General features: G+C 54.4%; 1 protein-coding gene across 8 annotated transcripts in view; it reads right to left on the reverse strand.

The window, feature by feature from the left end:
* The window catches only part of Cux1 (cut like homeobox 1), a 317234-nt gene that overhangs the window by 19138 nt on the left and 283216 nt on the right, over window positions 1-14880 (reverse strand). For 4 of the 8 annotated variants that reach the window (XM_026396845.2, XM_026396844.2, XM_026396843.2 and 1 more), the window contains exons 22-24: window positions 14390-14578; window positions 9300-9564; window positions 1830-4353 (exon numbers count right to left, since the gene is read on the reverse strand). The exons of the other annotated variants lie outside the window; for them this stretch is intronic. In XM_026396845.2, the coding sequence (XP_026252630.2) occupies window positions 3696-4353; window positions 9300-9564; window positions 14390-14578 (1112 nt within the window). In that variant the 3' untranslated portion in view covers window positions 1830-3695. Of the gene's footprint in view, window positions 1-1829; window positions 4354-9299; window positions 9565-14389; window positions 14579-14880 lie in introns of those variants that run through there. 8 annotated transcript variants of the gene reach the window in all.

Consider the following 14880-nt stretch of genomic DNA (forward strand, 5'->3'; position numbering starts at 1 on the left):
CTGGTGAGCCCTGGGTGTGGATCACCAACCATACCTGACTGCCCACATCAGACAGGGGGTCTTTTAAATAGGGAGGAAGGAGAAGCCACTGGGAAGGTTGCTGGGCAGGAGGCCTTTGTGCTTTGGAGGGACAGAAGGTGTCCCAGGGAGGCTGAGCGCCGTTCTCTTTCGCCTGATTACTTTAGGAGTGCTGTGGTCTGCCAGCACACACGGTGCCTGGGCACTTCTGGAAGGTTCTCCCAAGCCTGCATCCCAGGGCACGACCACCAGATGCTATGGGTCATCACGTGCCTCAGACAGGTTGGTGAGGACAGTCAAGTCCAGCTCTCTTCCTCAGAGAGGCCTGGAGGACAGAAACCAGACTTCCTGACTGATCCACAAGGCTGAGGTGGCGGTGGTGGGGAGCAGTCTGGGACTGCCACTTTGGACTTGGATGGGAGGCAAGGTCAAGGGGCCAGAAGCCAGCACTACTTTTAGGTCTGGCCTCTGCTCAGCAGGAAACTGAAGCTCTGAAAGCCACCTCCCATTAACAGAAAGGAGCCATTTAAAATGGCAATAATGGAGCTTGTAATTAAGTGTTAGTGTTTTCTATGAAACCGTTTCCCCCAGGGAGAGGTACAAATCAGCTTTTTAAGCTGATAGAGCATAAAGAGGAGGAGGGTCGGCTGCCTGTGTGAGCCACTGTTTGGATCGCCAGCTGCCAGAAGGTCACCGCACGAAGGGGCGCTGTTCAAGGCACTTGAATATTGCTTATCAAGATGAAAGATGAACCTTAGACTCAACGGAGGGGCTGGCCGGGGGGGGGGGTGCTGAGCCCCACTCCACAGGTGTCTGTGTTATTGAGCGGTAGCTCCTAGAAGTATCACAGACAGAACTAAGTTAACACAAAAGACCAGAGGTTGGAATCTCAATTAAAAAAAATAAATAATACAGAAAAAATACAAACGTGGAACTGCAAGCAAAATCCAACTAACCAGCTGATTGTATCGAGCACCCAGATGTAAGTCTGGCAGAAAAGACGAGGTGGAAGTCAGCGGGAGCCCAGCGCAACCAAGGAAACAAACCCAAATGACTGAATTGCTCGGAAGAGCTCAAGTGGCTGCTGTAGGCCGTCACATGGGGCCACAAGGATGGACAGATCTAGACTTTGCAATTCCTTGGCCTCAACACCTGGTGAATAACAGTCACGCCTTTAGAACCGAAGCACTGGCCCAGCGGCTCCCACCTACTCCCTGCTTTTCTTTCTAATGAAAAGTGGATATTCAGAGATTCATCACACATGTGACAATGTTCCCTTGAGGTTCTTGTGGAGGGGACACCACAGTACCATCAGCTGCTCTGCTGCTCCTCACTGTCCTCAAGGTCCCTGGTGTGAACGCACTCTTCTCCGCGCACCTGCATTGAGCCGATGTCAATCATTCCCCTTAAGCTCCTCCATTGTGACTTCTCTTCTCACTGAACCAGATTTAAAGTTCAGAAATGACGCAACCATCCAAAGACAAACAAAGGGCCTGCCTCCCAGCCTCCTAGAGCCTTCTGAGAACTTCTTATTCATGAAAAGGCATTGTCTTTAGTGTAGTGACTCTTAAATTTGTGAAAACTTGAACTAAGTGCTGCAGCTGCAGGTTAAAAGACTGTAAATGAAATACATAATCTCTAAAACATCATGCAAGAAATGTGGTTTCACATCTTACAAAGTCCTACACGTTAAGTAATAACAAGCACACTGAGGTGTAATAGCGGGAGCATACCTTTAGAATTAGAACTCCCTCCCACCCCCCCAAATCAAAAAAGTAATATTAATTAAACTTAAGAAATAATGAATGCACCATTAAAATGTCATCCAAAGATGTTGACCTAAGACAAAGGTTTCAATGATACACAATACGGTCAAAAAGTTTTCAATCAGTAATATACAGTATGACAACTACATCTTGTAAATTATACCCAATACTGCCGGCAGTCTATCCCTCTAAAGAATATTTGCCCCTTTCATCCCTTCCTAACAATCAGATAATAAAATACAGCACCTATAAATAAGCAAAAAAAAATATATATATATACCGAAATCATCTATTGTTAGTTTAAAGATATGGCAATAAAGGAGTCTAAATTAGCAAACTTGTAGAAGCCATAACTGATAAACAGCTTATTGAAAAAGGTGGCAGTAATGCACTCTATGTGTGCACAGGTACTTAAGAAAATACACAGACGTATAAAATTGCACACACGCACGCACGCACACTCTCATCCACCTCTATTCTCACGCGTATACACATAGACAACAGGAGGAATCCGAGACAAGTTAGACTTTTGATTTGTACTTAGACTGCCCTAAACTGTGCATAAAAGAACCTTCCAAGAGGCGAAATGGATGAAGGGCCAATGGTCTGGTCTGGAAGTGAAGAGCATCAGCATTGTGTGCGAGTGTGGGCTTCTCTACAGGGGTGGGAGCGCAGCCCAGACTGCCACATTCTCTTCTGCAGGGAAGGAAGCTTCCCACGAGTTCCATGGGGTCATCAGTGCTTGTGGTGGGAAGAAGGGGAAAGAGCGCGCGTGGGCACCAGCCTGGCCCAGGCCCAGGCCGCCCCTTCCCATGGGAGCCAGGGCGGTGGTGGGAAGTGAGGCGCCCAGTGCGGAGTGCTGCACGGCGGGCCAGCCTGGCCCAGGACTGCCTGCCGCCACCATGTCGGCCTACTCTTCCCTTTCTCTCAATGCTCGTACATGGGCGGACGCACGAACACAGACAGGACTCCATAAATTAACAAAATGAATGGGTACATGCTACAGTTCTAACTTGTCTCCTAAACCTCCCAGATATGAGGTCTGATCAGCGTGCTCTGCGGTTAGAGGTTAAAAAGCAGATTATAAAATACCTAGATTCGGATCTTTTCTTTTTGTCCTGATTTGGCCTAGAATGGAGTGTATTAAACAAACCCTGGTCGGCAAAAGCCCAGGGTCAGTTAAAGCTATGGATCAATGTGCACTACATGTCAGGATTCTATTCACCTACGAGAAAACACTACGGTCAGCTACCACAAAATCAGATATTTTCCTGATGTGACTTTTCTTTTTTGTTAAAAAATATGTGGAGTAAATGTGTTTTATTTTAAGTCAAAGTTTCAAACGAGAAGATTCTTTTCTTGAAAATATTTAGGAATCCAAACTAGTGTGTTTAGAGTCGGTTTGACTGTGCAATCTCTTAGTGGCAACTGAACAGCTACAAAAACTTTCTTTTTTAATTTTTCTGAAAAATCCCCCCCCACCCTTTTCCTGGTTTAAGAAGATAATAGTGTATTATCGCTCTGAAGCCATCAGATGGCAGATAAAAAGCCCCCTTTTAATATGTGGGTTTGATTTTTTTTTTTTTTAAGCCCACACGAAAGAGGAGGGCGCAAGGCAAAGCTGTAAGAGTTATTCCAGAACCTGTGGAAATCACTTAGGGCAATAAAAAAAACACTTCAGGGTACAAAAAAGCTCGACTACACATTTCCGTTTTCTTCCTTGAAAACACGACATAGATTGGGCTTAATGCTCCTTTGTTTTCTATATGCACCTTGGCCTATGGCGATTTTGCCCTGTGGCCCGCAGGGCGGTAAGTGCGCAGCGCGGTCCTGCGGCGCGCCGCCCTCGCGGACTGGCCGGGCTGGGCAGGCGCTCCGCGGCCGCGGCCCGGGCGAGGCCGGCGGGCGCCCTCAGAACTCCCATTCGATGGGCTCCTCCCGGCTGGCGGCCTTCTCCAGGCGGTGGATTATGCTGTTCAAGTTGGCGGCCTTCTTCTTGCGCAGGGGGTTGTCCCGCGAGTCCCGGGCGCCCGCCGCCTCGGGCAGGCCGAAGAGGCTCTGCAGCGAGCTGGGCCTGCGCGCGGCCGCGGGCGCGCTGGTGCTTGGCAAGGCGCAACTCCGCTCGGCGCCGTCCCGGGCCGCGCCGGGGCCCTCTGCGGGCGCGGCGGCTGAGGTAGCGGCGTCCTCCCCGGCCGCGGGCGCGGCAGCGGGGTTTGGCACGGGCGCCGGGCCGTCGGGGCCTTCGGGCGGCCGGGGCCGTCCCGCGTCGTCGGCGTCGTCCGGGCCCGGGGTCCCCGGCGGCGGCGGCTCCGCCCTCTCCGCCGGCCGCGGCGCCTCCTCCCGCGGCGCCGGGGCCGAGGCCGCCTCGGCCGGCCCTCCCTGAGACTTGGCGGCGGCCGCGGGGCCGCCCGGCTCCTCGGCGTCGGCGGCCTCCACGCCGTCGCAGCTGTCGCCCTCCGAGCTGGGCGCGGCGCGGCCGCTCCGGGCCGACGGCGAGTCGCTGGCGCCTGCCTGGCCCTGGCTCCCGGCCTGGATCTCCTCGATGAAGAGCTCTCTGCGGATCCGAGACCTACAAGACACAAGCGGCGAGAGCCGTGAGGCGGGGACTGCGGGATCTGAGCCGCCCTCCGCAGCCGGCGCCACCCCTGGGCACCTGCACCCCATGCCCCAGTGAGGTCCTAGGGTTGGAGCCGGGGCTTATTCAAAGGCGCCTTTCCTCTCCCAGCTGCACTGCGAAAGGCCGGGTTCCTTTGTTTCAGTTCACCTGGCATGGTGCTTGGCCACCGTGATATGTGCTGGCTTAATTAATAAAGGACACTGAATGGTACCCACTGTCCTCACCAGGACCTCGTGGGAGAAAACCAGTTAATGGTCAGCGCCCAAAGTGGGGATCTTCCACTTCAAGCTCTAAGCCGCAGAAGGTCAGGGGCTTCTAGTAAGAGATCACCAAATTGTATACTTTTTTTTCAATTTATTCTTTTTTTTTAAATTAAAAAAAACATTAATTGTAGATGGACACAATATCTTTATTTTTATTTACTTATTTTTATGTGGTGCTGAGGATCGTACCCAGGGCCTCATGTGCAAGGCAAGTGCTCTACCGCTGAGCCACAAGCACAGAGCCACAATTGCAGCCCCACTTTGTTCTTTTTTATTGGTGCACTAAAATATACATAATGAGATTTATTGTGACATTAATACACGCATGTAACATAATTTGGTCACTTTCATTCTCCAGTACCTCCCCTTTTCTTCCTCCTCTCCTTCTTTCTCCCTGGTATCCTTCTACTCTGTTGGTCTCCAAATTGTGTTTCGAACCAAATCTCCTCTCTGAATGGAGAAGGTGAGGAAATGGACACTTGATCCAACAGAGAGCACCAAATATGTTCCAACTGTTCAAGCAGTTTTTTTTCCCTTTTGCTGTACTGGGTATTGAACCCAAGACCTTGTGCATGCTGGGCAAGCACTCTGCCGCTGAGCTGCACCCCAGCTTACGCAGGTCTTAACCCAGCCTTCTCCACCTACAGTAGAAGACATGCTCGGGTACTGTACTGAACTGCTGCTACCTATTGCAGGTGGTGGGTGTGTGTGTGTCTTCCCTTTAAGAAAGAACTGGCATTGGAAGCCATGGTCTTCCCTGCTTTGGAACCCTTGGTGGTGCCATGAAAGGGCACCGGTTCTTCTTCCCACCACACTCACAGTATGAGCCTCCACAGGCCTTCTCTCCAGGCATTTCTCCAGAGGGCTGAAAAAGCCTCTGAAAAATGTGCAAATGTCCACTGTTGGAAAAGCCTTGTTGGGCAAATTAGCACCAAGCCAGCATCTTGCACCAAGCCCCAGGGTTAGGCATGCATGGGAGGTTTTCTGTGGTGCTTATGACTCAATCAAGGGGATAGTCTGGAAAGCCTGCGGTCAGCCAGGTCCTGCACCTGGGCCTCGTGGAGCCAGGAAGCAGACAGCTGTGGTTCTGTCCAGGACATCAGAACTCTGGGGGCATCTGTCAACCTGTTCTGCAGCTATTTGCTTCGTGCACATGAGTGAGCTCAGAATCTTATCCTAAGATTCTTGAGATATGGTTCAAAAGGCAGGGTTCTGAGAAGCCCCCAGCAAGTTCTCTGGGGAAACAAGATTCCCCCCCTTCCCTGGGACAACCAGGGGGGCCTGGGAATGGCAGCTGCCATGATCAGTCCTGGTGCTGTGCTGGGAGGGCGGCCCTGCTCTTGACTGGCTTCCAAGCCCCTTGGCAGTGAGAAGGCCTGGCGGGTGAGCAGCCAGTACCACCCGGCCCTGTTAGGAGGTGACAGGCAGCTATGGTTTGGTTCTTGCCAGGCCCCAAACAGAGTGCAGGCATCTTGGAACCAAGTTTGCAATCTGGCTCTGCACTGGACGAGCAACTTGGACAAGACAGTTTGACCTTTAAGCTTTAGTTTTCTTATCTGAAAAAGTGAGAGAACACTTTCTTCCTTGCTGAGCAGTTATAAAGATGAAATAAGGTATTAGATGTGTAATATTGGACACAAAGTAGACCAACAGGAACTGTAACTCTTCTTACTGCCCAGCTGCCTCTTACAGGAGAGAAGACACACAGTTGAGCGTGAGGTAGCGGGGCCAGGGCTGGCAGGAAGGCAGGCTGACGCCTGGGGCATGGGCCCTGGCTTTTACACTTGCAGCTTGGTTGACTCCTGGGACCCTTCTCTGTAAAAAGGGCCAGAGGCCCTCCTTCAATGCTGGCTGGAAGACGTCATGAGATGAAACAGCTACTAAACGCATGGCCCAGTGTTTGGCAAATGAGATGTGCTCAACAGATAGGAGAGAGACTCATCCTTCTCCGCTTAAGACTTGTCTCCATGTTCATAAGGAATATTTTCTTGGGCTGGGGAACAGATTAGAGGTAGAGAATTTGCCTAGTGTGCATGAGGCCCTGGGTTCAATCCCTAGCACGGCAAAACCAAAAACCTAGAATTAGGAATATTATCTTCCATGTAGAAAGATGAGGTTCTAGGAGTGGTTCTATTTTTGTTTTTTCTTTTTTTCATTTGGAGACAGGGTCTCACTAAGTTGCTGAGGTTGGCCTTGAACTGTGATCCTCCTGCCTCAGCCTCCCCAGTTGCTTGGATTACAGGTGTGTGCCACCATGCCTGGCTATTTTTTAAAACATAATTTATTATTTGGGGTGCTGGGATTGAACACGAAGTCCACGGAGCTAATCCCCAGCCCTGGTTCTAGTTTTGACAAGTCGCACAGGCTGGCAGATGCCATGGCATTTAAGGATCAGCAGTTTCCACTGAGTGAACCTGTTGTTCCAGAGCAGGCCAGTGTCCTTGGTGTGTTCTGCATTCCTGGGGACAGGGTCAGCTTGAGATATTTCTAATTTCCTCAGGATAAGATAAGGGAAAAGCTGGATGAGGGCATTAACGGACCCCAAGTGAGGGTCCCAGTGGAACAGAGAAAATCAACTTTCCCTGTTTGACCCCTTGGAAGGCAGGTCAAAACCTACCTTAGGATTTTAACACACTTAGGGCATGGGCCAGCTCTTGCAGTGAGCCTGGTGGCTTACCCAGGGCCAGCTGGTCAGTGCTGAGGGTCTCTAGGGAGAGTTACCTGAAGCCAGGGAGAGTACTTGGGAGAACCTCGGCTTTCAGGTTTGCCTGCTGCAGGCGAGGGACTCGGCTCTCTGAACCTTGGGCCTTTATTTTTTGGTGGGATGTGGAACCCCGGGGCCTACACATGCTGGAAGGTGCTCTACCACTGAGCTGCGTCCCAGCCGGCCATCTGAAAGGACCTGGCGCTGGCTTCTAATTCACAGGACTTAATTTATCCAGTTCTCCTACTTGAGTCCTCATGTGCAGCCCTGCCCCTCTTGCCCCTCCTCCAGATCTTGGTGGCTGAACGTGTCGTGGCCCTTGGTCTCCACTTGGCCCAGCCACTTTGTTGTGCATGACATGAAGGCTCATTGTCACAGTTCAGAAACCCTGCTGCTTTCCCCCCTCCCCCTGTTTCTGCCAAGGGTGGGTGGTTGAATTTGCTTTTGCTAAGTGCAAAAGAGAAGATGTCCACAATGACTGGCTGGCCACCATGGGATGGGCATTAGTGTGGCTGTCAGAGGCTGGCAAGCCATGGGACAGCAGCTGGGGAACCTGAGGAGCATGCCTGGCCAGGAGGCCAGTGGTGGGCTCTGGGAGAAGTCACCAGCAGGGCAGGGGAACGGCTCAAGATGGTCTGTGGGCTCGAAGCACCTGCATCCAGATCCTTAGCCCTCTAGAGCGCCAGGGCTTCCACATGACACTGAGAGTCAGGCTCCTCATGGGACTATGACAGACCTGCAGAGGCACTGCCCGACCCTGGCAGGGTCAGCAAACCTGGCCCACATTTCCATTTGCTCTCCTCTGTTTCATGGTCGGGGAGCAACAGGACCCTAACTGCTGGCCTCCGTCTGCCTGTTTTGATCTGACGGGTGAACCTGGGGTGAATGTGCTGTTTGTGTAGTGTCCCTGTACTTTCTCTGTCCTCGAGGAGACAGCCCGGGGCCAGTGCTGCCTGGCTGGAGCAGTCTGCTTGGCCTGAGTGCTCTGGTGGCAGGTTTTCGGGCCCTCTCGTGACTCAGCCTTCCCTAGTAATCACAGTGCCGTTTGGCTCCTATTTTAAAATTCCCCTCCTTATGCAGAACCCGGGTGGTTTACTGGCCCTTTAGAGACCCAAGCAGAACTTATGGGTGGGGGAGGCCCAGCCAGAGACTCCTCCCTCGGGTCCCCAGGGGCCTGTGATCCTCTGCTGCTGCCACTTGTTTCGGGTGAGCAGTTGTGAGATCCCCACCTGCCCTGGCCACACAGAAGTGCCTGCTCCAGTTTTATTGAGCCACAGAGAAAATGACATTTCCATGAAAACCAGCAATAGAGATGGCACTTATAAGGTACTAATCCAGCAATGTCTAGCAGGTTCTGGGACTCCTAGTTGCTAGCAGTAGGAGTGTGGTTGTAGCTCTGGCTCAGGGTCCTTCAGGGTCCCTCAGTGGGTTTCTCTGCCTGCAGAGCCCCGGGCCCTCACCTGCTCAGCCTCCTCGAGCTCTCTGCAGAATGAAGACAGCCCCACACCCATGTGCTTGTGAGGACCAAGGGTGGGACGTTGGTGAAAACACTCACTCAGACCTAGTGGCCACTCAGGAAATCCTGGTCAACTCTTGAACTTTCCCTAGGAAGGTTCTCAGCTATTTCGTTACAAAACGAATCAAGCTGATTTTGAAAACAATACTTTAAAGATCCTGAGAAGACACAAAATTACCATGAAAGAAACGCTCACTACCAGGGGCCCTAATAATTGCCTACGCTGTCCCTTGCTGAATGATACCGTTGAGAGGTAACATTTTCCTGGTCACAGTAGATGTGGACTGTGACTATGTGACACTGATCGGAAGGAGCTGGCCCTTCAGCCTTGGAGTTAAAACTGCCCATCAGACAACATGGAACCCCCACCCACCCACGCAGAGGGCTTGGGATTCCAGGGTGCAGCAGGCCATACCTGTAGTTGTGGAACCAGTTGATGACGGTGCTGGTCTTCAGGTTGAGCTGGGTGGCGAGCTCCTCGATGGTTTTTGGTGACGGGTATGGCTTCTGCTGATAGGCTCGCTTCAGAGCCTCCTTCTCTTCGGGAGCCAGCACCACTCGGGGCTTCTTCAGTTGGTGCTGTGGCTGGGGACTGGCGCCCTGGCTGTAGTCAATGCCCACCGCGGGGGGCTCACAGGGCTGGCTGTCGCTGACGGAGCTGTGCCTTCGTTTCATGTAGGCTGTGGGGAGAGACACCAGAGTGAGGCCAAAGTCCCCAGCCAGGCAGCTCGGTGCCCTGGCCCCCTGTGTAAGGGTGACGGTGTGTCACCAGCCTGCCGGTGCTGTGTGGAGGGCACCTCCACGTGCCTGCACTAGAACCATGCTGATCCCAGACACACACACAACAGGGGCCCTTCTCTGACGTCACATGGGGTCCCTGGCTGTCCCTGCACAATCTGACAATTCAATGGGGGCTGCAGAGAAGGATCCAGATGGATGTCCAGAGTGGAGTGGGACAGGGAGGCAGCTGCAGGTGCTGTGGAGGGACACGGAGGGACGGCAATGGGCTGGACTGGGGTGGGCCAAGGGGCTGTGCTTTGCTGGGGAGAGATCTTAAAGGACAGGAGGGAGTAACCAGAAAATGCTGGCCGTGAGACAGAGAGGACTGTTGGACAGCAGAGCAGCGTGGAACAGGACAGCGTGAGCTGTGCTAACTGTGCATGCGTGCATGAGCGTGCGCACAGTGGGCAGTGGTGGTAGAAGGCGATGCAGAACAAGAAGCTGTGCGTGGGCAGGGCCAGGGCGGGCCCAGGCTGACCTCTGCGCTGACAGCAATGGGTGAAAATGGAAGGATTTTAACCAAGTAGCTCAGGAGGACAGTTTGGGTCACAGAGGGCCTTAGGGGACCATAGGAATAGACGCTATCTAGAAGCCAACGACAAGGAAAAGGTGAGGGGTCAGAAAAGAACCGTGGTGGACACCAGCACACAATAGTGCTCCCAGGGAGAGGCCATGAGGGCCACAGAGGGCTGGGAGGACAGCCAGGGCATGGTGGCATCCCAGAGGGGCTGAGGGAGGCATCAGATGCTGCAGGAGGAGTATGTGGCAAGGACCCAGATGTCCCTTGGATGCAGTTGGTTAGGAGGGGGCTAGAGACGTGAGGTTGTGGCAGGCAGACCCTGGGAAGCTGGGGTGGCCAGCAGGGGTCACGCCCTAAGAGGCTGAGCATAAGAGGGGAGAGGCGGGTTGGCTTCTTGAGGGCAAGTCCAGGGCTGAGCTCACAGATGCTGTCCCTGCACTGAGGGGAGGTGACAGAGAGAGTGAGCTGGCTGCTGGGAAGGTGAGGATGATCTGAGTGGGGTGGAGGAGGGAGGGGGCCAGGTGTGGGCTCCAGGTGGCCGATGCATCTTCTGTCCTCCAGGGGAAGGCAGGAAGAGAGAATGAAGTTGTGACGGGAAGTCACCGGCACTGGGCCCGAGGGCCAGGCAGGGCTGGGAAGCATAATGAGGGACTTCAGGGAAGCTGGAGATGCCACCTGGGAGCAGAAGCAGCCCAGTATGCAGACTCCATGAGACCCAGCAGCCCAGGGAGGAGGGGGAGATGGGAGAGGAGCACGGTGGCTGGAGGGATGGGGGGTGGCTGTGGACTCGGGGCCTGGGGAAGGAGATACAGGCAGAGGGAGCTGGGTACTGGGGCCTAAGATCTGGGAGACAGAGGAGTTTGGGACACAGCCAAGGGTTGAGGACTTTAAAGGACTTGAGGCCCAGGTGCTGGACAGGTCTGGTGGGCCTTCTGTGTGGGGAGTAGAGTCCCCTGGCTGAGGCAGGACCGGGGACATGGAGAAAGGCCATGATCCCAAGGCCATGGTCTTTAGAACAAGCAGAGAGTGAGCAGGAGGCTGTGGGTGACCGAGACAGGGAGGCGCTCAGCCCGTCTGCTGGACTGGCTGAGGCGGCAGGATGAGGCTACAGCAGGGCCTGGGGCTGGGGGGCTTCGCAGGCTGCCTGGAGGGGCGTGGGGGAGGACCCGGGTGGCCAATGAGCAGAGTCTGGGGGGGAGGCGGTGGTGATGTGTGACAAGCCGTGTGGTGCCTGCTGTGGGGAGATGTGCCTGCTGCAGGGGGACGTGCCTGGGTGGATGGCAGGCCCGGGCACTGCTGGTGCCGAGGTTCTAGGCCGCACCTTTTCCTCTGCCCTGTGTGCTCGTCACTGCCCACTATGCTTCAATTCTGCTCTGTTCTGGAAAGGAACCCCCTGCACCCATCTTCCCGTGGATACTGGACGGGAGCCTGGAGTTCTTCCCCAGCCCTTGTGAGCGACAGAAGATGTGAAGCCCTGACTGGGACGAGAGGCACCTCCAGCCGCAGCAGCAGCCACTCGCTCCCTCCCCAGTGGACCTTGGGGAGAGCGACCCCCATGTGTTCAGTTTATAGGTGAGGAAACGGAAGCATGCCGGGTTTCAAGACTTCACTGGAGGTCACACGGCAGGCAAGGGACAGGGCCAAGGCCTGCTGTCTGGCTGCAGAAGGGGCAGGCCCTGAACAGAGTCCAGTGGGGGTCATAGCAAGATGGCCGGGGGCAGCACTGGCACTCAGGCCTCAGATGAACGTCGGAGGAGAAGCCTGGGTCATGGGGCCAACCACGTGAGGTAGAGTAGAGAAGGCAGCTGGGGTGGGGGTTTGAGTGAAACAGACACAGGGGAAGAAGGACACGTCAGCTCTCGCGGGAGAAGAGACGAAGCTCTGAGGGAGAAGCAGCACAGGGTCCCTGTGGTCATGTGGTCTGCATGATTTGCAGCAGAGGCTAACTTTCTGTTTAAAATTTGTGTGTTATAGAGACTGAGCCCAGCCCTTCAGCATTCGACGCAAGGCTCAACTGGGCACATTATTTTGAAAGAATATAAATCATTTAATGAGCACTTGTTAAGCTAAGTCCCTACCCTGCAGCCCATACCGTGGATCAAACCCAGGACCTCGTGCATGTTAGGCAAGTGCTCTACCACTGAGCTATACCTCTAGCCCTTGAAAATTTTATTTTGAGACAGGGTCTCACTAAGTTGCCCAGGGTGGCCTTAAACTTGGGGGATCTTCCTGCCTCTGCTTCCTGCATAGCTGGAATTATAAGTGTGAACAGCTGCACTCTTTCTAATAGTCACGGCCTGGAGAAGTTAGCATTTTTACCTCAGTTTGCAAGGGTAGGAGTTTAGGCAGGGGTGGTGCTTGACATTTTATTAGTAGGACTATAGAACAATTGAGAAGGTAAATTTCCTCCACAAAAAAATCAATACAGTCTAGTCAAGGGCCAGACAGAAACAAGCCTAGACTGCCCGGTGCCCAGGGCCCTCCCCTTGCACTGGGAGGGCCCAGGAGTTGGCAGTGACCCATGGCACTGAGGAAGGACTGGGCTCAGGCACCTGCTGTGTGAATGACTGGCTTCTCAAGTGAGCAGCCCCAGTGAATGACATCACAACGGGACAGCTCGGGGACCTGGCATGTTGGGAGGCTCAGGCCCTGCTGAGACAGTGACTCTCTGGCAACACAAGATGGCGCCGAGAGCCCGTGTGGAAGGAGGTGCAGAGCCTGGGGAGCCCCTGTAGATCTGTGGGGACTGAGGTCCTTTCCTACCAGCGGGGAAACACAGCGTGGAACAGTGGACTCAGGCCCTCCCCTCTCCTGATATACAGAGGGAAACCCGCTGCTCCGGAGGTGGCTGGGCACTCGCCGGGTGAGAGTAGCCCTGGGCTCTGTGGCTGGCAGAGCGCTTGGGGTGTGGGGTTCTGGACACTATCGCTCTGCTTCTAGTGGGACTTCCCTAACATGGTGTGGTGCCAGGCTGCTGGGGCTGTAGCGCCATCTGGAGCTGCCCAAGAGGCTGTGGCCTTGGTCCACAGACCTGGGTCTGAGGGGCCCTCTGAAGGCCGGAATGCCACAGCCCAGGCACAGCATTAATGAGCAGCAGCAGTGCCCTGGGACCCAGGAGTGGCAGCCCTTGGAGGGATGGCAGCACAGGGCCAGTGTGGATCAGGTGGCCCTGCGGGTGAACGCTGCCCCTGCTCCTCTCAGGCCACCCTCTCAGTACCCATGCTCATCTCTCCACATGTGGGCACCTAGGCTGCTCGGGGAGTGTGGGTCAGTGAAGCTGCAGCACAGGACCTGGCCAGGGGAAGCGCTGGGGATGGAGCTGCTGGCAAAAGACCCAGGTCCAGAGGGCTCTGGAGAGGGCGCTCGGACGCTGCTCCTTGGAGCCCCAGCCCATTCCCTGGTTGGGGGCCAGCAGGGCTGCTGGGATGGACTCTCCTGGGGAATTAGGAGGCTACCAGCCTGGGCTCCCCACCCATCTCTGGCTCAGGTGCCCTGGGTGTGGGGCCAGGCAGAGCCACATGGGTACTGGTGATGGCCATACTGTGTTAAGTCCCTCTGCATTAGCTGAGAGGAGGGTGGTCATCACTGGCATCCATCTGCACCTGAGGGATTTGGACTCACCACCCCGTGGGCTACGGAAGGTGATGGGAGGGAATGGGGACCCTGGTAGCGCTCAGGGAGATGGCGCAGATGCAGCTCTCCACTGCAGGACTGGGTTACCTTAGTGGAGGCACCAACCTCTCTGAACTCGAGTTTCCTAATTTACCCGTCTCTCCAATAACACAGGGAAGTCGATAGCATGTGCTACATGTGCAGCAGACGCTGGAACACCCCACCCACAAGCAAATAAGCTGTCACCTGTGCTTTGCCCTCAGTGTTAAGAGAGTTCACATTCAGGCTGCTGGTCAGAGGCAGCCATGGGTCTTCCCAGTTCTCTCAGGTATTCATTGGCTGATGATTACCCCCAAATCCTCTGCCCTGCCCTATAGTGCCTTGGTCAGGGACCCATGGCTTCATTAGCTCTGTGTGGAATACTTAAAGAAAGGGCCTGCTGGTGTCGTTCAGTGACAAAGGGCTGGCCTGGCATGCACAAGGTTCCGGGTTCCATCTGGGTACTGTGATAAAACCAACCAACCAAACCAAACCCAACAGCTATCATGAAGGAGGAGCCCCCCCCCCCCCCGGTGGTGGGTGGTGGGGGTTACCTTTCTTCTCCATCCGCTTCATGTCCATCAGCTTCTCCACATTATTGGGGTCATTTAGCCACAGCTGCATCCGGACAAAGGGCTCCCGTCCCTTCAGACTGAGCTTGTGCCAGGGCTTAGGGCGGGCGAGGAGGTCAGAGACGGAGCCTTGGGTGAGCCCCAGGATGGTCTCCCCAAACAAGCGCTGACCTATAGGGAAAATGGAAGCAAGAGACGGTCACCAAGGGCCAGGGATCTGGGAAGACAAGTTAAAATCAAGTTAAAATCAGTGGTCCACAGTCTGGCCAGCTGGGGCCTGGCTCAGAGCTGGTCCTTTGCAGAAACATTTCTTTTTGTGGTGCTGGGGATGGACCCAGGGCCTCATGCATGCTAGGAAGTGCTTGGCCACTGAGCACACCCCAGTCCCCAAACACTGGCAAAAGACCCCACTGGCAAGGGAGCTGGCATCAGGCCTGCGTTCCGTGTTTACCCAACACGTGATGCTCTTCTCT

The sequence above is a fragment of the Urocitellus parryii genome, chromosome 9, assembly GCF_045843805.1.
Source record: "Urocitellus parryii isolate mUroPar1 chromosome 9, mUroPar1.hap1, whole genome shotgun sequence".
Classification (NCBI taxonomy): Eukaryota; Metazoa; Chordata; class Mammalia; order Rodentia; family Sciuridae; genus Urocitellus; species Urocitellus parryii.